Source organism: Crocuta crocuta, unplaced genomic scaffold (assembly GCF_008692635.1).
Source record: "Crocuta crocuta isolate KB4526 unplaced genomic scaffold, BGI_CrCroc_1.0 scaffold190, whole genome shotgun sequence".
Classification (NCBI taxonomy): Eukaryota; Metazoa; Chordata; class Mammalia; order Carnivora; family Hyaenidae; genus Crocuta; species Crocuta crocuta.
The window spans coordinates 4,211,091-4,234,129 of NW_027527955.1; the positions used below are offsets into that span (position 1 = coordinate 4,211,091).

The 23,039-nt window shown below is 39.8% G+C and overlaps 1 protein-coding gene across 5 annotated transcripts in view; it reads right to left on the reverse strand.

Annotated features, from left to right (window-relative positions):
* The window catches only part of DCLK1 (doublecortin like kinase 1), a 396,113-nt gene that overhangs the window by 56,976 nt on the left and 316,098 nt on the right, over positions 1 to 23,039 (reverse strand). For 2 of the 5 annotated variants that reach the window (XM_077752540.1, XM_077752541.1), the window contains exons 3-4: positions 8,508 to 8,592; positions 5,695 to 5,803 (exon numbers count right to left, since the gene is read on the reverse strand). In XM_077752540.1, the coding sequence (XP_077608666.1) occupies positions 5,695 to 5,803; positions 8,508 to 8,592 (194 nt within the window). Of the gene's footprint in view, positions 1 to 5,694; positions 5,804 to 8,504; positions 8,593 to 19,017; positions 19,875 to 23,039 lie in introns of those variants that run through there. The other 3 variants (XM_077752542.1, XM_077752543.1, XM_077752539.1) reach the window with 2 other exon arrangements.

Below are 23,039 nucleotides of genomic sequence, written 5' to 3' on the forward strand. Positions count from 1 at the left end.
ACAGTGGGAGTCGGGCTGATTAAGGACAAAAATTTAAAATAGAGTTTTAAGACTTTCAGTATGGAGACACAAAGCGGGATCGCCTGGTTATGTGTTCAGAGCAGGAGTGATGTGCCGATAAATGAAGAGGCCAGATATTAGCAGTGTGTCTCAAGGGCATTTTAGACACCATTCATGTCATTTGTCACCGCTTCTCCCATTATACTTCCAGGTCTCTGCATGGATAAATGAGAAAGTGAAGTTAAACATATACAAGGGGATTCCTCACATTACGGAAGGATCAAGGGATCCCTTTCGAGGCTTCCGAAGGGTTTGTTTGCAAATGTGAAAACCCTCAATCAAGAGGAAAACTAAAAGCTGAAGTGTTTCTGGACTCTGCTTTTCACAAATCACTAAAAAACTATAATAAAACAAATCTGCGCTTCGAGTCCATGAGCAATTTCCTATCTGGCTTAAAATGTTTCATTCGATGACAGAGGAATCTGGACTCTCAGGCTGACCACTGTGATAAAAGCCGGCGGTCCCAGGGAGGGCCGGGGAGCCGGGATGGAGGTCACGTTTCATTCTGTGCCTCCGTAAAGGGGCTGGATGACAGGACAGTGCTGGTGAGAAGAGAGGGGGGCTTTTTAGTCTTGTCATTCCCCGTGTTTGCCATTTGATCTTCTGTTTCTCTGGAATGATTAAGATTACAGGACTCGGGAAAGCGCTGGTGTAGGACAAGGAAGGCTGAGTCCCCTCTACAGGAGAACAAGGAACAGCATCTCCAAGGAGCAAGTGGGTGTATCGGCTCCCAGGACACCAAGCAAATCAAGATACGTCCGGAGCCTAGGGCTGAAAGGAAAATGCCAGCAAGCCCGGGTTGCTGTGGCCCCAGGGCTTTACAAGGAAAAGGGACTTCATGAGTTCAGTACCCAGAGCCTTACATAACACGATTCAACACTTAATTACATTTACCCCCCGAAATTAATACTCCAAGTTTTCTTTCTTGATTCCCTGAGGACAGAACTATAAAGTCATAATAAAATCCTTAATTATTGGAAGTATACGTTTATAGGAAAGCAGCTGAGTCTGGAAAATTAGCCTGAAAACAGGTGTTAGTACTAAACGTATACTCTAAGAATAAAAATTTAACTGCTTGCTTTAAGTTGGTAAATGAAAACACTTGGCAAGAAATAATACCTTAAATAAAGTATTTGTCTTCCTGCACACCCTAACCGAGAGGACCGCTGCACCCCTGTAATTACTCAGCAAGTGGTTACAAGCGTGGTTCTTTGGGGGGGTCCTGGGTGGCTCAGTCGGTTGGGCATCTGACTTTGGCTCAGGTCACGATCTCACGGTTGATGGGTTCGAGCCCCGCGTCAGGCTCTGTGCTGACAGCTCGGTGCCCAGAGCCTGCTTCAGATTCTGTGTCTCCCTCTCTCTCTGCCTCTCCCCTGCTCGCATTCTGTCTCTCTCTCAAAAATAAATAAAAAATAACACGCTTGGTTCTTTCGTAGCCACAGAGGTGAGCAAAACTTGGTCCCTGGCCCCAAGGACAGGAATCTACAGTGTGTTATAGTGAGGACACTAGACACAGGGATTGCTGGTGAAGCCACAGGCCATTTGCTTGTTTGTTCCTGAAATTACCTTCTTGACCTCACACAGAATCAGGGAGCTCGTGAATGTCACATGTCACAGCAAAGGCGGCAGCAGCAGCAGGACAGATTTTGTTTGCTTCCTCATATACGGGAACTCAATGTGTTAGGTCCCTTCCTGTTAACTTTGACCCAAGGTCAGAGACTGAACTATTAAGAGAGAAATTTCCAAATTTTACAAACTTCAACTAAAGCTAATTTTTTATGTTTGTGCTAAAAAACAATGGTTTGGAGAAAGCTGTCCCGTTTAGACTTTGTGACTCTCAACCCAATGCCAGCCTGCTCCCCGCCATTCTCTCCAAGGCAGCTGAGTGCTTAGTAATTGGGGTGTCTTGGACTAATGTGCTTTCTGTTGTTGCTGTTATGGGGGATTTGCTAGGTTTTCAGGGTATTAAAAAAGATTACGTGGAAAAGGAAAAAGAGCTTCCCGGGCATTCTCACCATAGCATTTGATGAATTTCACGGCAGTCTTTTGATTGTGGGTCATGTTCTCAAGCAGAGGGACTGGCGTCTTGTCTCTCTCTGTAGACCCAGATGTGCCCACTGTAGACCTGAACTAGCAGAGGCTCCAAGCATGTTGGATTAGGTGCGGGGATTCCAGAGGGTGGTGGCATTTAGTAACCCTCAACAAAGAGGGGTTCATCAACAGCGCCCTTTGTTTACCTCGTAATCATAATAAAGCCCATCTCAGCCGCCTCCTACTGGGGTAATTGCGGAGAGTGGAGAACTGACGCACCAGAGGGTCTCATCTCACATCTCTGGAGTAGAGTTTGATCCTGAACTTGAGCGCAAGCCCCATGGCTATTAGCTGCCAAGCATCCTTGGAAAGAAAAGAATGCTGCCAGCTAGCTGGGAAGTAGCTAAGCTTCTCCATTCAGACTCATCCTCCAAATTGTACTTCAGAAGGAAATGCCTTCAAACTACAGGTACAAGGTTTTGGAGGTTCTTGAGAATTCTGAAGACAGAATTCCTAGGTAGATACAACCCATTGCTGTGACACTGAAGCCTCAGCATGTTTGGATGGGTTTGAACCCACCTATACTCACTGCTGAAGCCAATGGTTTCATTGTAGTTTCTCAGGTTTATAAGGGAAGGAGGGAGAGAGGGAGTCACGAGCAGCTAGAATTTTAATGCAATTCTAATGCCTGCCGTGCTAAAAAATGCAAGCATTGCAGGTAGACAGGAGGGCCAAAGGCCACCTGAGACACTGTCACTGCTCTTAACTGCACCACTTGTACCCTTGGCTTGTATGGTGACTAGTCCATGAAGAGCCAGGAAAGCCAAAGACGACGGGCCCCTCATTGAGAGCCCACTACTCATGCTTTGACCGTTCTGCACTGCTTTTCAGCTTTCTGAGCTTCTTTGGGACCTCAAGTGCTCTATAAAACAGCTTCAGAACAGAACACATCTCAGTTCCCCAACTTCCTGTAGCACGTCCTAGGCTCCAGGGCCACTGGAGAAACTGGGAAGTAGGCAGAGATCTAGGCGGGCCTGGCACTTACTACCAAAGGATATGCTGACTCGGGACCATGGAACAAAAAGCCTACAGAACACTGTCATCATATCCATTGTTGTAGGCACACCTTCCCTGTGACAGCATATTATTAACAGAGGAGGGACACACTTGCTTCTGTTAGCCTATATGCATCCTTCAAAATACTGCAAGCAATGTGTGCCATTCACAACATTCTTAGCTCGCTTTTATTTTCTTGGACTTCTGGAAAATATTAAAAGAATGTTTCGTGACGCCTCAGGGGAGAGAGGGCACATGCCATGTGCCGTCATTCAGCAGGAGCAGAATATTAACGCTATTTGGAGCAATCTGGTGTTTAGACTGTGAAGGTTCATACGATGAGACCCAAGATGTGAACTCACGCACAATGAACACAAGCCAAACTAGAAAGAGAGAAAGAAAGAAAGAAAGAAATAAGAAAGAAAGAAAGAAGGAAGGAAGGAAGGAAAGAAAGAAAGAAAGAAAGAAAGAAAGAAAGAAAGAAAGAAAGAAAGAAAGAAAGAAAAAATTAATTCCGGATGGAACCATGAGCACTTTCTATTGTGGGAAGACCAGTAAGTGTTGGACTAAGGCACCATCAAGCTCCCTGTGCCAGCTAGGAGAAGCAGCACATGGCTGCCACCCCAGACTCAACAGATGACAAACTCGGGCAGATAACCAGATGCCCCTCGTAGGAAGAGCAATCTGCTAAAAATGGGAATTTTGGCTACGGTGGGAAAAAAGTTAAAAAGAGTTTAATGTACTGTCAGTAAAGGTATAAATGAAATATAAACTTATATAAACACACACACATACACACACACTTCCATCCATTGGCTTAAGAATGGCTTTCCTGATTGTCTGACTTCTCTCTACAGGGACACATGTAGACACAGGTCATGTGTGACATTAGATCAGGTAAGCTGCATTCTCCTGACAGACTCTTTGCTGGAGGTGGTGGAGTGGTCAGAAGTGTGTGTTCTGGAGCTGGGCTCGGACCTGAGCGACCTTGGGCATTTCACTTCTCAAGGTGTTCCTTTGTATGCTATCAATGGAGAGAATACTGATATTATGGTATTATCATGCCAATTACATGAAATATCATAAAGGCTTTGTATATAGTGTATGCGCAGTGAGCTGTGGCTGTTCCTGTTTTTGGAGGTGTGAAGCCTAGGAAAGTCATGGAGAATTTTCTGTACTTGGGGGTGAGGCAATCAATGGTCAAACTCTGTGGTGGCAGTGGGGTGATGAGGGGAAGAGAGGTGAAAAGATGACCTAACAGTAACTACTACGGGGTTTTCCGTACTACCGATTCCTCATGCCCCTCTCTCACAGGGTGGCTGTTACGGTGGCTTGCTGGCACCGGTGGGAATATCCTAGCCCAGCTGGTACGCCAGGGTGGAGCAAAGTTTGAGATTTAGCGCACAAGGGTATCTTCACGAGGCCTCTGTCACCTTAGTCAGGGAAGCATCTTCCTAACAGTAGCAAAGGAATCAAAGGCTCCTTTGCAAAGGCGGGGGAGCAAATCGGGGGACACTGGCCAAACTAAGGACCCCTGTGGTGTCTGCGGCCCTGTGCAGACCGCCAGCTCTAAAGTAGCATGAAACCGCGCTCCTAAATCAGAGCCCCTGGAGAAGAACAAGCTCGGGATCTTGCCAGGCTAGAGCTTCTAGTCCGAGGCATCCTGTCTGAGTGGTAGTGCAGAGTGAAGGAGAATTAGCTCATACGGTGGTGAGCTGCAGGCGCCCAGCCTCACTGGGGGCCGAGAAAAGTGGCAGGGAAGTGTACACACCGCAGGCCGGCCCCAGGAAGCCAGCGGTGTATACCCCATCAAGGAATGAGGCAGCTGCCCCCTGACGTTTCAACACTCTGCTCACCAGCTCTGAGAAGATGCTGTAGGCTGACCAGGTCCCTGTAAAGGGAAAATCTGCTCAGGAAAGGAATTCCAATTCGAGCACCAGACTTGGAGTTTGAGTTGTCCCTTCATCTAGTAGCCACCAGCCACTGTCCTTGATTAGATATCAAGGTCTCAGGCATAAACCCTTTACTCCAAACCCCTCGCCTGTGGCCCACAAGAGTACCACGCTCTTTCATTTTAAGACATTTTAATGTACTAAACACTATTTTTGCTGGCATCAGTATCTAATGCATTTTGAAGCAAGGCTATTACATTTAATCTGATGATATACCATGTTAGAATTCACTGTATACAAGAACGTTCTGGCCTGTACAAAATGTCTCCAAACAGTGTAGAGAAAACTGCTCGATGTGGTTTTTTTTTTAAACAAAATAAAAGGACTCACCTGAAAGATATGGCAAAGGCTTGCTGAGTACATTAAAAAGGAAAAATCAAAGTCCTTAATTTATAGATTGTCCCAGGAATCACTACATTTTTCAAATCTGTTGTTAGACGGACTTTTCTTTCTTAAAAAAAAATTTTTTTTTACATCTGGAGTTGAGACATTAAGCTGTTCCATATGTGCCACAGACTAAAATAAAGTCACAACCTTGGAAAACATAATGCCAAATGTCTCCTTCAAAGTCCGATGCAAATGAGATCCTTCTCACCTTTCTACACATTCCTTGACAACAGCAAAATTTCCATCCCCTATTGTTCTTCCGACTTTATATCGTTCTGTTATTGTGGCTGGAATCTGGAAGCCTTCCTCCAACACTTCTGAAAGAAACATTAGTACATTTTTGTCGGTAGAAAAGGGAACGCAGATGTTGCACCAGAGAAACATTTAGAAGTATCATCGGATAGACTGGAACTGATTCAGAATCAATATGTCACTTTCTGTAGAGGGAGGCAAGCCCCTGCTGCTGACATTGTATACTCAACAGTTTTTTACTAAGACAAATGATAAACTAAAAGGAAACGTAAAACGTATGGGGTCCGCTCCCACCGATGGAAGAGGGGCAGTGGGGATTCAGAGAAGGAAGTCTGGCTCTTCCAGTTTCATGCCAATGTGATCAATAGTGTTTACAGAATACCCACGAAACGGCATTCCTGGGGAAGGCTTAGGAGGAAAATGGAGCTTATAGGGGACGCCGGGCTGCTTGACATGGTACAAGCATGAAGCGCGCCTGCTGTTTGGACACTTAGCTTTACTACATCCTGAAGTGGAGATCTCCGTAAAATTTCTTAGGAACTAAGCCCTGGGCGCCACCCCTCTCCAGTATCAATGAGCAGATTTTAGACAAATGTTCTCACCAGTAACCTGCATAGCAGATGTTGAGTTAAAATTGCAATATTTATTATGTCTGTGAACAGAACAGTTTTGTAGTTTCAATTATGTTAGTGCCACTAACACAACACATTTTCCCCCTTAAAATGCATTTTGAAATATTTTACAAATGCCTAATAATGCTTTAAATATCTAAGGCCATAAAACTAAATAAGCCACACTTAGGTCACATAAATATACTGGATAACCTTTAACATCTTAGGGGTGTAAAAAGCCTTTTATTGCTGGGCTCTAAAATTTACATGCTTTAAAGTTATAAATCCTAGCCCTCCCTCAGGCAAACTGAATACAAAATGTGATGGAAGCCTAGTGTGCTTTCTAAATGTGCTCCTATTCTGACCTTTAATCATAAACGGAGACTAAACATTTCTTCTTGAAATAAAAGTAAAATCTTAGGCAGTGCCTAGGCTTTCTTGGTGATTTTTGTATTCTCTATTAGTCTGCATCACTGGGGACCAACAAATGGAAACTCGCAATCATCACACATCTGCTTTAGGACCCTTATTCTGGTTCTGGGATCATGCTCAATCTGCACCACTCTGGATTCTAGGGTGGATGGAGTTTCTGGAAAGGGTTGTACAAAGTAGGACATTTGCTGCTGCTATTTTTACCCTTGGCATTTATTTGTGCAGCCTCTTTGCCTCTTTATACAGATACATTTTAGTCTTTACCCACTAGAAGCTATCACAGAGGTTTCTAGAATACAGTGAGAGGTGAAGTCAATTAATACCCCCTCCCTAATCCCCACCATCTCACACCCAAAGAAGCCAGTTATTTTGCCTCTGAAAGACTTAGCCTGGGGATTCTTGTCGACTCCATGGGAATCAGAGGAGATGGCTGGAGAAGTTTCAAATCCACTGCAAAGAACCCGAATTTATAAAACATCTCTCAGATGACACGGTCTTAAGGCTTTTTACTACATGGATAATAAAAATAACCTTCCTTGGCTGTCAGAGGCAAGTCTGACTCCAGATGGGAAACGGAAGGAGGTACTTCATCCCTCCTTGCAGTGGATGCATCACTGAGGCACCCATCTGGAGCACATGGTTTGGGATTTTTTTCCCTCCTATTGATAAAAATGTATCTTCTTGGCTAAGAAGGCTTTGTCAAAGTCTTAGCCAAGGACCATTTCATTTCATTAGGTAAATACAACACAGTGGAACAAAAGGGACTTCTAGATGGCTGAATTTCATAGTTCCGGAAATGCAAAAAAACAAAAACAAAAACAAAACCCCAAACAAAAGAAAACAACTCTGGTACTTCACGGTAATCAGGAAACAATTCATGTGCAAATCACTTATCTCATCTGACATAATCAAAGTGCTTCCCCCCACCCCCACCAAAGGTACTTCTTCTGGAAAATTAAATAATATCATTTCCAACAAATAAGGGATACTGGTTCTTTAACAGTGGCTTGATCACATCAGTTTTAAACTTTTCTAAACACTGTCTCATAATTGATTTGAGCCTGATAATGACCCGCAGGGAGGAAAGAAGTATATATTATAATACTATACAATTTGATAGAAGGGGAACTAAGGCGCAGAAAGCTGAAGAGGCTTATCCAAAACAATCCAGCAAGTCCGTGAAAACAGTCAATTCTGAAATCCAGGTCATTTGACCACATCACAGAGAAATTCTAAAATGAACTAGCTTAAGGTACAAAGAATATTCTTGCAATTGCTGTCAAGTAATTCTTTTTGTAAGGCCATATTTTCACATATTGAGTTCACTTAAGTACATCTGTGGGGCTCTAACGGGCAATGGAGAGAGTAAGTATACTTTAATATACTGAAAGTGAACAGAATTCAGGAAAACAAAGGCAGCCATTACTTCCTTCTATTTTCAAAGTAGGCAAGAGCTGGCCTTCTTAGAATACTTATACCCTCAGAGGATGTGAAATATCCAAATGGGCTAATTCCCTTTTCCTGTTCCCAGAGAGTAGATACGATCCCTAGGGGAAACCATATGCAATCCTATCCCCTTGCTCTGACCCCCAGGAGCTGAATTAAGCTTCTATTTCGTAATGCTCGTGAAGTTACAGTTTTCTAAAGTAAATTTAGCCAGCCCATCCTCTGCCCCCCTGTACAAGGCAAGCCTTCTCCTCAGACACCAAGTTCCCAAGCTCACCACCTTCTCCGGGTCCATCGTTCTCGTCCATTGAGCTGCAGACTTTGGTGGATGCAAGCGAAGTAGAGGAGCCTCCATGTTGAGAGCTCTGCAGAAGGGAACAGAAACAGAGAATAAAATCACTGTGTCAGTGTCAGTCTCCAGCTGCTCTGCCCAGCCCAGAATCTCGGGAGATAATTGCACCCATCACCAGGGAGGATTTGCTCTGAACACTCGAAAAGGGAGGTTCTTAGACTATTCCATTGAATTACTTCTCTTTCCCGCCCTATTAACCAATAATGGATGGTTTAACTGTGTCAAGATAATCTCTCTATATTTGGATGTTCCTTGACTTTTTATTCCTTTTTCTCAAAATCAGCATCCCATAGTTTACTGTTCAGGTTTGTCAGAGTTTAAGCATCTCACCTCACTTTTCCACAGTCTATCTGCAAACAGGCCTGAAATATGGCTCCACTCTGATCTCATCCAATGTTGTTTTCTATTCTTACCATAGGAAAAAAAATTCTCTTCAGTTTATTTTATGGAATATTCTTAAAAAAATATTGAGCTTACCACATCGTTGGAGAAAGGTTATAGAGTGGGTTTGTTAATTCCACTTTGCAATAAAGACACAAGCACTAAGCTGGTTATCAATATGTTAACTGCTACAAAATAAGTCTGAGGCAAAGACAGGACTAAAAGCCTAAGCCTGGTGATTCCCTTGTATTTTTGGTGTATTTTGGCTCAAGACCAATGAGAGCAGACAGGGTAACAGCTCTATGACAAAGCACAGAGGATGAAACAATACCAAATATTTAGTACTATGATTAGCTATGGGGCAATACTTTAACAATGAACCTTTGCATCTCTGCATCTATTCCTTGAGAAAACAATCTGCACATTTCAATGCTATTTCTAAACAGTGAACACAGCTTGTCCTAAAAGATCTTCCTTCTGTTTCCCTGGGTTTATCCACTTGGTTGGCCTGATGGGAGCAGGAGGCGGTGAGGGGGCGGCATTGGCTCATGGTGCCGGCTGTCTGTGGAGCAGAGAGAAGGGAAAGAGCATCTGTAGTTGAATTAATAATGAAGAGGTGGCGAGAAGCAAAGCTGACCTATTTTTCCTCTGCTTACCTGTTTCCCTTCAACCTCCTCCCCATTCCATCCAGCCTTAACGGTACACAAAGTAGGAGGGAAGAGAAAGCTTTATGTAAGTCCTTTACCCCCAACAGTATCATTGCATAAAAGCAAAGATGGTAGTTTTCACCAGAAAGACTGACATCACTGGGAAGATGTTACTTAAATCACCGCAGGGCCATTTGAGTCCAGTGCCTGTTCTCCCAGGTGTGGCTAAGATAAATGTGCTCCATTGGACAAGTTCATCAAAGCTGGCAGCTGATCTTGGGGTAAAAGTTAAATTCACGGAAAGGATGCATCTGCTTATGCAGAGGGCATCCTAGAAGTTTTCTGGGGACTCTACAATAACCCTGAATGCCACATAGTTTGTGTGATGTGTCATTTATTTTCCTATATCATAAGAATTCCCCCATCAATCAGTCTGGTGACTTGAGCGGGGTCTTTTCCGTTTCACCCAGCCTCCCTTTGTGACAAGCAGCACACATTTATCCTCTATCAGGCTAGAAAGAGGGATCAGCTTGTGACCTTGAAACAGATCTCTCTTGGGATGATACTAACTATATAGTCATAACTCTGTCGAAGGTACTGTAAATGTGTGAGCTTCTAAGTCATGCTCTGCTGACTTTTACCGATGTCTGTTTGTAAAAACCTTGTATTTGTAATGTTGGAATACAAGGCTTAAACAAGGCAGATTTGTGATGCTGGTGTCTGGAGAAAATAAACATTAACATTACCACATTTGAGAGGAAGGGGTGTGTTTTCTAGAAAGTGAGATCTTTTATCCCCTGTGTCATTGCTTTTGCCGTAGACATAATGTTGTTCCAAGCAGAAAAGCAGTAAGCAGACGTCTAAAATGTAGACCTTCTCTTCTGGGCTTTGTGATCCTTGAATTTCTTCCAGCAGCATCACAAGTGGTGTTTAATAATGTAGACACATTGCGGTTTGGGGTGGCAGGTGCCGTCTTCTCATATGGTGTTTTAATTTTTAGAATACAAAGCCACATTCTTTCATCAAGCACTCGAATTAATAGACCGGGGTAGAGTGTTTCCTAGCAAAGATGTCCACATTTATGCACTCAGTTCCAAAAGCTTGTTCTTTTAATAAGAATATCAGCTACTCAAAACAGAGCTCTGACCCAGGGGCACCTGGTGGCTCAGTCGGTTAAGCGTCCGACTTCAGCTCAGGCCATGGTTTCAAGGTCCCCGAGTTCCAGCCCCACGTCAGGATGTCAGGATCTGGGCCGACAGCTCAGAGCCTGGAACCTGCTTTGGATTCTGTCTCTCTCTCTCTCTGCCCCTCCCCTGCTCGTGCTCTGTCTCTCTCTTTCTTTCTCAAAAATAATAAACATTAAAAAAAAGAACTCTGACCCAAAGTATACGATAAACATCATTTAACTTGTAATGTGTTATAAACTAGCTGGATATGATTCACTGAAGTGCCGTATCAACGAACTAATTACAGTTTTTACAGTGTCGCCAAATGTCTGCTGCCCTGAGCGCTTGCCACAATGCCAGCTGTGTTTTCTCTGCCTTATGGACCAAAAACCCTCAAGGTTTTTAGGCTCTGGTTTAAAAAAAAAAAAAAAAAGTAGAGTTAACACAAGTTTACATTTAGATTGCTTATTTTCAACTTCAGGTTTGAAAATGTACCCAAGGTAATTTCAAACTTCAAGTTGAGGGTGACGATTTTAAGAGAAAAAAATTATTTAATTACCAGTAGAACTCCAAGTGGGAAGTTCTTATTTAATTTATTATGCTCAAACAGAGTAAAAGATTGAGAGTAGTAGATTTTTAATGGGGTTATCACTTCTTTTTCCCAAAGAAGGCAGTTAACATTACATACTTTTCCAAGAGAATGATTATTTATGGATTCAAAGAACTTCAGGGATTGGAGTAGGCCTTAAATATTACCTATTCCATCCTACTTCCATTCAAAGACCAAATTCTCACTATAAAAATCCCAGTCATGTGGTCAAATAGCCTCTGTCCAAACACTCTGCAAGTGAACACATTACTTCTTGAGGTAGTCCCTTAATTGTTCACATGAGGCAAAGAAAGTTCTTCTTTGTGTTGAAATTGATGTTCTTCTATGTTTTCCACTCATTGGTCTTAGATCTCACCTCTGGAGCTATCCAGTACAGGTCTAATCCACTTATCGACAGTGCTTCAAGAATTTGGGAATAGTTACTAAACCCCTTCAATTTGGATATTCCTAGTTTTTTTTGTTTATTATTTTTTTTATTGTTCATCATGTGACAAGGCTCCATAACCCCTTTATACTCTTATGGATGCACTCTGATTCTCAATATCTCTTGTTAATAATGCTACTGCTCAAACAAATGTAATATTCTAGGTGTACCTGAGCAGCATAGATCAGAGGATAGAGCTTTCTTCCTTGTGAACAGAATATTAATGCACTTTAAGATCACATTGGCTTGTTGATAGCACCATAACTTTTTAGCCTAACACTGAGCTCACAGATATGTTAGATCTCCCCAGTCTGTATTTGGCAGGGTGGTGTTTTGGATCAAGTGTAAGACTTCCTATTTATTATGTTAAGTGTCATATTTATTACACTGATATGCTTGCAGACTGTTATTTTTTGGATTCTGATTTTGTCACCTAATGTTTTTGTCTTCTCTCCTGGTTGGAGTGATTCAATAATAAACATGACTCTTTGTGTATGCTAGTTACTAATCCTAAATATACTAATTTAGACAGTGCTGGAACATTTTGATTACCACCCATAAGTCTGATTGGAGAATTTTGAAAATACTTAAGGGAAAATGTGTAAATTTTTGCTCTTTAGAAATAACCCAATGAGATTAATCAGCCTTTATCTGTGACCAATAGAAGCTGAAAGCCCACTTATATTTTTGCAGGCTTACAAGTGAAATCAGTTTACTTATTTGGCTTTTCTGAACAGATAAACCTTTTTATAGTATACATAATAAAACTTTTTCTTTGCTTCAGTTTGCTAGTTCTAAGGCATCTGGGTGTATAGTACAGAACATACAGTTATTTCAGAATTTAATGCAATTAGCTGCTCTAAGAGACATTGTGACATTTGAAATGTTATCACCTTCAAGCTGATTTAATGGGAACCAGGTGGGCAGGTTGCTGGCACCCAGATGCTTTCATGCACACCTTCATAAAAGTACTGCCTTAAGTAAGAACACATCCGAAGTGGAGCTTTTCAGCTTGGGATCATATAACAGATGGAGAACATATCACACTTTTTGAAGTAAGTGAGAAAGCTGACATAACAGCTCTAACCACATTTTACCAAGATGTATCTGATGACTACGTAGTTAAAAACATTTCATTTTAAATATAATGGTACTAGTTACCCCTGCCATTTGTATTAATGGTGTCACTCACCTGAGGTCTACACTGAATAAAGTTTTCAAAAATTTCCAATTGATCCAACTGATCTACTCAAGGTAGAAAAATCTCACCACACAATTTTAGCTTTGATTGGATAACTGTATTACTTCCACTTCACATTCTGTCTTGGCATACAATTATTACTTTGTTAATATTGATTTGAAAAACTGTAAGAAAAAGAATTTAAAAATCAAGCAGATCAACTTTATAAAGGAAACAAACACAACCCATAAATATTTACCAAACTCAAACTACTGTCTTGATGATCTTGAGGTCTATGGAATCTCTAAAGATGACCTCCTTTAATAAAAAAAAATTAAATCAGACCCAGTATAGAAAGCTTAAAACCTGAGGATTCTGTGTGAGTACAGACACATCATACATTCATTTGCTCTCTAAGTGCATATAGAACAACAAGTTGGTGACATCAATCTATCATAACCAATAAGGTGTTATTATGTGAAACAAGACAGAGGGGAATTCCTCTTTTTTCAAATTCCTCTGTTTGCATTCTTCATAGCATGTTCCCCTCAATACAGTTTATGACACAAGTAATCATGTGCGTAACAAGAATCAACATTGAAAAATGTTAAAATGTCATCATAAAGATTTGGTCAAAGTTTTTAAAAGACGGAAGAATTCGTGAAATTGGTTTACTCAAAATGACCATGGGAATACTGGCATTAAATCTATGAGAGTGAAGCCACCCACATGAGCCAAGATTTCAAAAATAAATGCATTTAGCTGCGATTTTGTTTGATCAAATGGCCCTCTTACCTCTAGAGTCCAGTCACTATACTCAGGCCAAGATCTACAAATTCAAAATCTGAACCATTTGTCTTGAAGAGACTGTCGTGTCGGGGGCGGAGGTGGGGGGTCACATTGTCTCCTTTGAGGAGTTATTCTTCACGAAATCATAGTTCAGAAGGGGACCAGAAAGTCATCTAGTTTATCACCTCTTGATAAAATAATTCCCTCCATGATTTACTTCCCAAATGAGATTCCTAGTCTGTGATGAAGGGAGCTCACTATTCTTCCAGGCACCTGCTATACTATGTTAAGAAAGTATAAATACAATTTGGAACTTATAAATGTGTAAATGTTTCTTCCAGTTGTACCATTATTGCTTTGGGAACTGCTTACATTCAGGTTATCATGGAACAAATAAAGAGAACCAACTAAAGCAAACTATAATTTAAAAGCTAAAAAGAACCTACTAAAAATATTAGATTTAAAACTAGAATTTTGGATTTCCATAATAATGTGAATGTAAAATATTTTTCTGACTAAGCCAGTAGAATTTTCTATTCTCCCTTACACCAAACCATGCATTAAATAAAGTATGGAGTTTTGTTCTAGACTGAAGTTGGGTAATCAAGCATTTTATTATCATCACTATTTACTATATATTTTCTTATTTGATATATTCATTTACTCAGTGATGTTAAAATAACTTGTATACACACCCATGTACATATATCCACATGATCATTTCCCCCACCCTACAATGTGGTGACCATGGGGGAAATGCCCTGAAACCCAAGAGACAGCTAGTATGTCTAAAAAACTGCATGCCAATTCTTTTTCAATCAGTTGGCCGCTGGTCTGACAAATTCACCCTTAAGACAACCCTGAGAGAAAAGTATATTACTGATTTTAATACAACCAGCTGAAACTGAATTCTTAGTAAGACAGTCGTCTCATTTTGCTATTTGCTATTGCCAATATCTTATACTTTAGATGTCATGGAATGCCATTCTGCAGTATCTCAAGTATCACTTTGCTGATGCTAATTACATCACAAGAATGCCATAAACATAATTAGGAAGTAAAGATTACCCCTCAAAGTCATTTCCATTTCAATGTCTACTTATAAGTATTCTGAAAGAAATTCACTGAACAACATAGGTGGTTTTTCCTGTTTATTACATAGTTATTCTAAGGTGGTAAGTGTCACAAAGTTAACTTTGAGGGGAATAACATGGTCCAATGTGAAATACAAGCTATAACATTTTACAATGAAACCACAACACAAGGTGATGGAACTTTTCGAAACTGGGTAGTTCAATGAAACATCTCATCATTCAGCGCTATAAAACTCTACTGATGGCCTCAACTGATGGATTTTTAAAACATTTTAACACCACATGCTCTTTTTAAGAGAATATACATCCAAGCCACTCAAGCCATATGCAGAAAGTATGTCAACCTCTTTGTAAAAATTTCATCCAATTTTACAACATTCATAGTGTATTTTGAAGTAAAAAGTCCTTAGGACAAATAAGTCAATTCCTTGCTTGTTGATGAATGTAAAGTAAAAAAAAACATGCATCACAGGAAAATTAGCTTTCATAGTTCTTTGCCTGTGACCTTTCAGATGCCTACTATCCTAGCTTCAAAACCCTTTTGTGGCCATATATAATACAAATACCCATGTATTACATGCACCATTGATACTCTCGGAATTTATCCATCATCCTTACTAAAATGAACCACATTTTAAAGACACTATATATCATGCACTCTTGAAAATTACAGCTAGGGCCTCAGATTTCCCATCTTTTCCACATGCGTTACAGGCACAAAATTACAAATATTTTTCAGCTGACACTATAACAAACTGCATCAGGCAACTGGTATATTGAATTCAATATATCTCTAATTTTTACACCACACTCTTGTGGACTATCTCTGACAAGTACAGTTCTCACTCACATGCACAATTAGAGATGCTAGCAAAACTAATGCAAATATGTATAAATGGGCAAATGTAGGCATATATAGTAAATCCATTTGATTAACATTTTCAAGTGTGTATATATTTATACAGATATATACACACACATAGCAAGTATAAGAAGGTTACTACTGAAAATATATGAAGAGTTTAGAACAGTGTTTTGAAAGAACACACAAAATTGCCTTACAGGTTATCTGGCTTTGTTACCAACTTCCTCCAAATCAAACACAGTTTGGATTATTTTATATTTATGTTTCAATATTAACACTCAACCGCTCACAACTCTATAAATCAATGTTTCATTCTTAGTGAATATTGATCGACAATCAATGTATATCATCAATACATACACATTAGAGAAAACATCAGTGATAGTGTTCACTCATTTTAATAATTGAATATCAAGATATAAACATTAATGTGTGCTTATATTTAATAATTAACACAATATTGGATTCGTTTGAATTGCACGTTGTGTATCTGGATTCCAATTTTTGTTTATTTGCTAAAAAAAATCACCATATCTATTAGGAACCATTTTGCCTTACTAGTTTAGCATACTGCTTTTGAACTTAAAAATGCCCCCACTAATATGTCACATTTAACAATTTATGACATTTAGGTTTTGCAAAATCCCCAGAGCCAGTAACTTATAAGGCTGTGTCACAAACACCATAGTTTACTATTTATGGCCTATAAACATACACAAACACTTATATAAGCACACCCATATACACACAGAGCCCTGAAAATTTACATAGACACCCACACACCTGTATAGATATATGGCCACACAGGAAAAATTTAGTAGTCTAATAGCTCAAATACATGGGATTATTTTTCAAGAATATTATTTTCATCAAGAAATTTAGCATTTAGACTTCCTTGCTTTTAAATGGAGAAAGGAAAAAAAAAAAAGCCCAATCAGGTATAGATTTGTAGTGGATGCAACCTAATAGCCCTGCTGGTTAATGTAGGGAATACATATAGTACATAAATGTTGGTTCAAATGTTTCTAGGAGATATTACTTGATTTTTTTGATACTTAGATAAGCCAATGTAAGAAGACGGGGATGTGTACAGATGAGTGGACCTGACACATCTTAAAAGGCTATGACAGTATAGAAACATTGTGGATGCCCCCTCCCTCCCCCCATTTGACTGATTAAAGCAAGACAAAGAAGAAATAAACCACCACATGGTTTTCATAACCAGTCTTCTGAGTTCACACTGAACTTCACACTTGATCTATTATTGTTTTGCATTTCTAAAATGCTGAAAGCAGGGAAATACTTATCCTATCTTTTTTCTATGATGTCTAAGAAAAACAAGTGTGTGCAAATGAAGAAGTATCAAACTTTTAACTACAGCACAATGTCTTCATAGCACATTTAAGGTTTACCATAAGGATGAAAATGCATGGCTTTTGCTGGAGCTCTCTCCTGCTCAGTAGAATAATTTTAAAGTTCAGTGCTTAATGTTTTAAAAAGAATTCTGTGTGTAAGTAAATCTTAACTGCCTATAAATCATCAGTTTGATTCCACTAGTGAACTGAAAACTTCTGGTTTGTCGCTAAGAATTTTTAAAAAAATTTCTCCTTTAGTATAATGGAATTACGCTCTGCATAGAAAGAGATCTCAAAGTCTATAAATGGTGTGTTGTTTCAATCTCTGAGGGACTTTAGTTTCAAAAAGTAAATGATATATATTGCCTCTGAACAGTCCTTTAATAAAAGTCATATGTTCAAAAGATTAAATGCTGTGGAACAGCATTTCCTTTGGAACTGCCTGAATGGAAAGCTGGCCATGATATCTATCGGCAATTAGTACAAGTATAGTTTCTTTTAGCCATGTCTAAACAAAGCCATGGGCTTCGTATCAATTGGCAATATCTGCCACTTATCCAGAACAAATAGCATTTATTGGACCTTTCTAAGCAGCACTTGTCCCTAAGATTGACAGTGCAGGGAAGTTGAAATTTTTGGAATTTATTTTTGTTCTGGACCATCTGACCCCGCCAGATTTAAGTTAACTGTTCCACTGCTTTCTTTGCATTTTTGACAGTTCAGTCAAATACATACTAATCTTTTATGGACTCAACTGTATTAAGTAATGCATTTTACAAAGACGTAACTAGAACAGACACCAGCATAGGCAACTTCACAGATGTTTACTGTTTCAGCTAAAACAAAGCAGCCTTTTGATCTCAGCAGGAGTCTCTGTTCATTTCTATTGGAAACAGTTTTAAAACCTGAAGTCTGGAACAGGTATTATTATGAACTGTTCTTTCAAGATGGAATGATTCAGTTTGCGGTTCGAATAACCTGCCAGAGAAGTGTCTTTCTCTCTAACAGACAGGATAATGAGGCACTAATTATTATAAGGCTACATTTTCAGATGCTGTTAGGTTGCCTGGACTCCTTTTTGCCTTCTTTTGGTTGAAATATTTTATTCACTTGGAAAGTGAGATGGTAACATATGTAACTATAAACCAGATGGTAAAATTTGATAGTTGAGCAATTTATCAAGGAGATAAATTGATAACATTTAAAACAGTATATGACAACTGAATTTCTCTCCATCTTGAATCAAACATTCTGTTTTTAAACTCGGTTTTCAAGTAAAATTTGAAAAAAAAAATGCAAGGAAAGGCCGCCAAATGGCATCATACATTTTTAATTTATCACCTACTGAGATATGTCAAGCCTGTACAATATCAAAACCATGCTTCACAAGTCTTAAGTTGTTAGTGTTTGAACTAGTAAAACTAAATGATCACTAGGGTATGGCTTACATACAATAGACCATACACATTAAATTGATTTTTAACATTCAGATTTTAAAATCATTATTTTATGTTTAAGCAAAGCTGACTATGATTTTTAAAACAGAGGACCAGAAGGGCAGAATTAGTAGGTTAATGTTAAACAGTGGGTTATAATCACAGACTTACTTGGTTTAATACAAAAGGAGTTTTGCATACGAAAATTTCCAAAACATCAGGGAGATCCAGGATTTATCTGAACGGACATTTGGATTTTGGGGGGCCTGATTTACACAGCACCATTTAAGAGAATTTTCCTTTTCATATAGATTCTTCTTAGAAAAAAAATCCAAACCCAATTTTTTTAGGTCTGTGTGTTTAAAAAAAGTTTTCTAGCTTCAGCCTTTTCACATCTGAAAAATTATAGAATTTTGCATTTCAATAGATTCTTCTTAGAAAAAAAAATCCAGACCCATTTTTTTAGGTCTGTGTGTTAAAAAAATAAAAGAAAGAAAGAAAGAAAGAAAGAAAGGAAGCTTTCTGGCTTCAGCTTTTTCACATTTGAAAAATTATATATACGGTTGTAGGGAGGAATTATGTCACTTATAGCAGTGACATCCAACAAGTTCTTCGTGTTGATATGTCGTTCAAGCTATATTTATGCTGTTTCCAATGAAAGAGAAGTTTAAAAAAATTTACTTGACAACAAAAACTAGGAACATTTCTAGAGCTTATTGTTGGGGTCTCCATGAGGTGTGTCCTTGGTAAGAGTGTTTTTCCTCAGACATATTAACCCACAAAATAAGTAGCTTCGTCTACTGTGCAGGATGAAAAAAATCTACTTGAGTATTTTTATTACTTTGTAGTAGAAGCATCTTTAAAAAATCAGCAATCGAAATTTTAAAAAGAATAAAAGAAAACATATGCCTGCTAGTGCCATTTTAGTTTGCTTGATCAAAAGCACAGGGAAATTGTATCTATAGGTCTACTTATGATTAAATAAAAACCCTATACGTAGAAATTATGACCCCATATTGCTTAGCGTTAGCTTGTTCTTATACTCAATATCGGGTCATGTAGAAAATTCATCCAAAACCAGGCCTTGCACAAAAACCTCAGATATGTAAATCTTCTTCAAGGATTAAGATCATGAATATAGAATGCCTGTATATTTACTTTCATAGGACTTGGGTTCATAATTTCAAGGTATGCAAAACCCTTTTGTGTATTTTGCTGTTAGACTTTTTCTTAGGAAATGTGAAACACCTTCACCCAATCACAAACCATATACATTGCTCCATTGTCTCTTTTACACTGAGTCTCCTACTGAATCCAAATCATCCGAAGAGAGGGGGCGATACAGGTCCTGTAAGATGAAGGGCAGTATAGATTTGTTTACTTGGCTTTCTTGGGTGCCCTGTGGCTCTTAGGAATGGAGCAATACTGAATGAGCGTCCTTGATTTCTAACGTCATCACACCTTTTAGACTCACCAAATTTGGATAAGAGGAAGGATAGTAACTGAGAACCCATTTAAACAGACGAGAAATGGTGCTTATTTGCCTTATTGGCTTAATCTGCTTCTGAGCTTTTGCCCTCTGTGCCCAGCTGAGTTTTATATATGGCCCCTGGGGTCCGTCAATGCCAACTCCTCTACTATGTGTCTGGGCCACTCTTCCTTGAACATTTCCTTCCCATTCTGGGTCGAAGAGGAACGTGCTTACCTCACAAAATAATTTGTTAGGAACCCCAGATGGCAATCAGCAAATTCTGGTCCCAGAGCAGCAACCCAAGCGTTGCATTTGTAAATCGCATAAACCCCATAAAAATTGTCTTTTCAAAAATCTTCTTCTTGGAAGACAGAAAAAAATGCAAGCTTGACCTCCGTTCCCTTCCCAATGCTCTTCCGGTCTCCGACCACTCACCAATCACTTCTGTTCTTCCTCCCTCCACCCCTTCCTGCTAGGAGATCTCTCAGTTGGTAGCCAGGCAACCAGCTCAGATCTGCAGACTGTCTAGAATCCTGGCTTCTTTTTCTATTTTGTACCACCCACTCCTCACATCATCTGACTGATCAGATAATCTACACAAGTCAGCCATGTGGGAGTGTAATGGGGAGCTTCATTCAACCTACACAACACAACACATTTCTTCCTGATGTATTGAGAAACAAAACCGGGAAAAGTTCATGGATGGAAAAGATCCTCTTAGATGTGCTTCTGTGACCAGTTAACCACTTTTAGACAGCAATTTAACTAACAGTGTTTTGGAAAAATAGGGAGGATTTTTGGTACATTGTCACCAGTGCTTTTATGAAGAAAATATCTGGGATGCAGACTCTTACTGTATATGCCTATTGTAAACTACCAAAAGATGGAACATAAAAATATATTTGTAAAGGAAGGAGAAATGCTGATTAGATCATCATAATTAACAAATAAAATAGATTTTTCTTAATTGTCAAATGTCTCAATACTCCTTTAAAAATGAAAAAAAAAACATGTTCCTGGTTTTTTAAATCGAGGTAGGCAGTGTGAGTGCGAGTGTGTGAATGTGTGTGTGTGTGTGTGTGTGTGTGTGTGTGTATGTTTGTTGGGGGGCACAGCCAACACATTTTCCTGGCCATGTTGCTAGGCAACACAGAAGGAAAAATAGAAGTAGCTACTGTTTTCCAATTTGCAATAAAAAGAGTTAATTTATTCTTTGAAGTACCTTCTTTTAGCACTTGCCATCTTTCACTTATTTCAGTATTTCCTGCATAGGAGTATAGCCAACCATTTGAGAAGAACATTAACCAAATTTGAAACAGGATCAGTTTTTAGGGATATTCTAGGCCCATTTTAACTGGGAAGGGTTATTTGATGCAGTTGCCTCCACACCGAGATGAAAGCTTCTCGCTGAAGCAGCTGGGAATGCCTCCATGCACTGACATGGTACATATGAAGGGTGTTCATTTATGGCCTGAATTTAAAAGCCTAGAAACTGAACCATCTCTGGATTATCCAGTGCTCTGCTTACAACATGTGTTTAATAAATGTTTTCAGATGACGATAAACCCTTTGTCTCCCTGAAGCAAATGGGATTATTTTTCCCTCTCAAGTAGATGCCTGCATTGGTAGTTTAAATGACACAGTGAAGAATCTATAAGAGAATCACCCCTTATAATAATTTCCCAAAGTGCTGGCAATGTTAATTATAGAAGCCATTGGCCACACAGCTGCTGGACACTGGATGGACATTTTCTGCCTCATTTGGACAAAGTCATAATGATGCGGAGAATACAGAGGGCTGAGGAAGCGGATTCTAGCCTCATTCTACTAACAAAGGGACAGTAGGGCAAAAAGCACTTTATATCCCCGCAACGGAGTTCTCCACAATAAGCAAGCAGGGAGAGAAGCTCAAACCTGTGGCAGGGATTCTCAGTCCCTATAATTTAATCTCAACAACTCAGCATGAGCTAAATCCTGAATCTGACTTTAATTTGTTCAAAGGATGAAGAAGGATTACTATGCCTTGAGTACTCTCCCAAGTATGTACTTCAAAAGAGAGAATGTCCTATGAAAGAGCACTGTCTGAGCTGCCCTTATGGAAGGGGGCCTTGCTGGGTAGCATGCACCAGAAAAGAATCGCCCCACTACCCCTTATTCCATTCAAGGACAGACGCTTAGGGAATTAAATGAATTTGGCCACTTCTTCTTTTAGTACTTCTCTAATGATTCCCGTACTTTAAAATGCCCAATTAGACTGTGGCCAAGAAGAAACCCATAATGAAAACACTCAGATGGCAGAGAGTTATTGGGTTTTCTATCTGGAAAGAGCCTCTTTCTTGTTTTGTTTTGTTTTTCCAACTGAGACTCGGAGAGGGTAACAGACTTCTCGAAGGCAACACAGCCATTTAGTAGAGGAGCTGGTGCCAAAGCCCAGGCTTCAGCAAGTAACCCAAACGAGCTACACCTGATGCCAGAAGAGCCATGGAGAAAGCACACACTGACACGTGGTGGGCCAGGTGCCACAGGGACCGGGGAGTGACGAAGCCTCCCCCGCCCCCACTCCCGCTTTTAGACAGCGGCACGTGGACACACCCTTGCAGGAGGCTTGAAGAGAAAAGCTCCCATGCTGGATGCAGTTTAAATTTATGGAACTCAGAAATTTCATTTAAAAGCACGTAATAAAAGAAACCAAACTAAGAACCCAGACTTTTGAGTCCAAGAAGCCACCATAAAACGTCCTAAGAGCACACATTCCTCTCCACCTCGCTTGTGAAATCAGGATAGTAAAAGGCTTTCCCTTCCCTCCACTGCACCTTCCTTTCTTCCCTTCCCCACCCCTTTTATCCCTGCCCTGGTGTTACTGGAAAAGACAGACGGGACAGGTTGTGAGGGGTAAGAATACTAGTTCTTCCCCCTTCCTGAACATGAAGAAGCTAATACTCTTTCCGGTAACTTTTTTTTTGACTTTGGTCTCCAAGCTCAGTCAACTTCTCCAGTATTACAAAAGAAGCCAAAAAAAAAAAAAAAAAAAAAAAAAAAAAA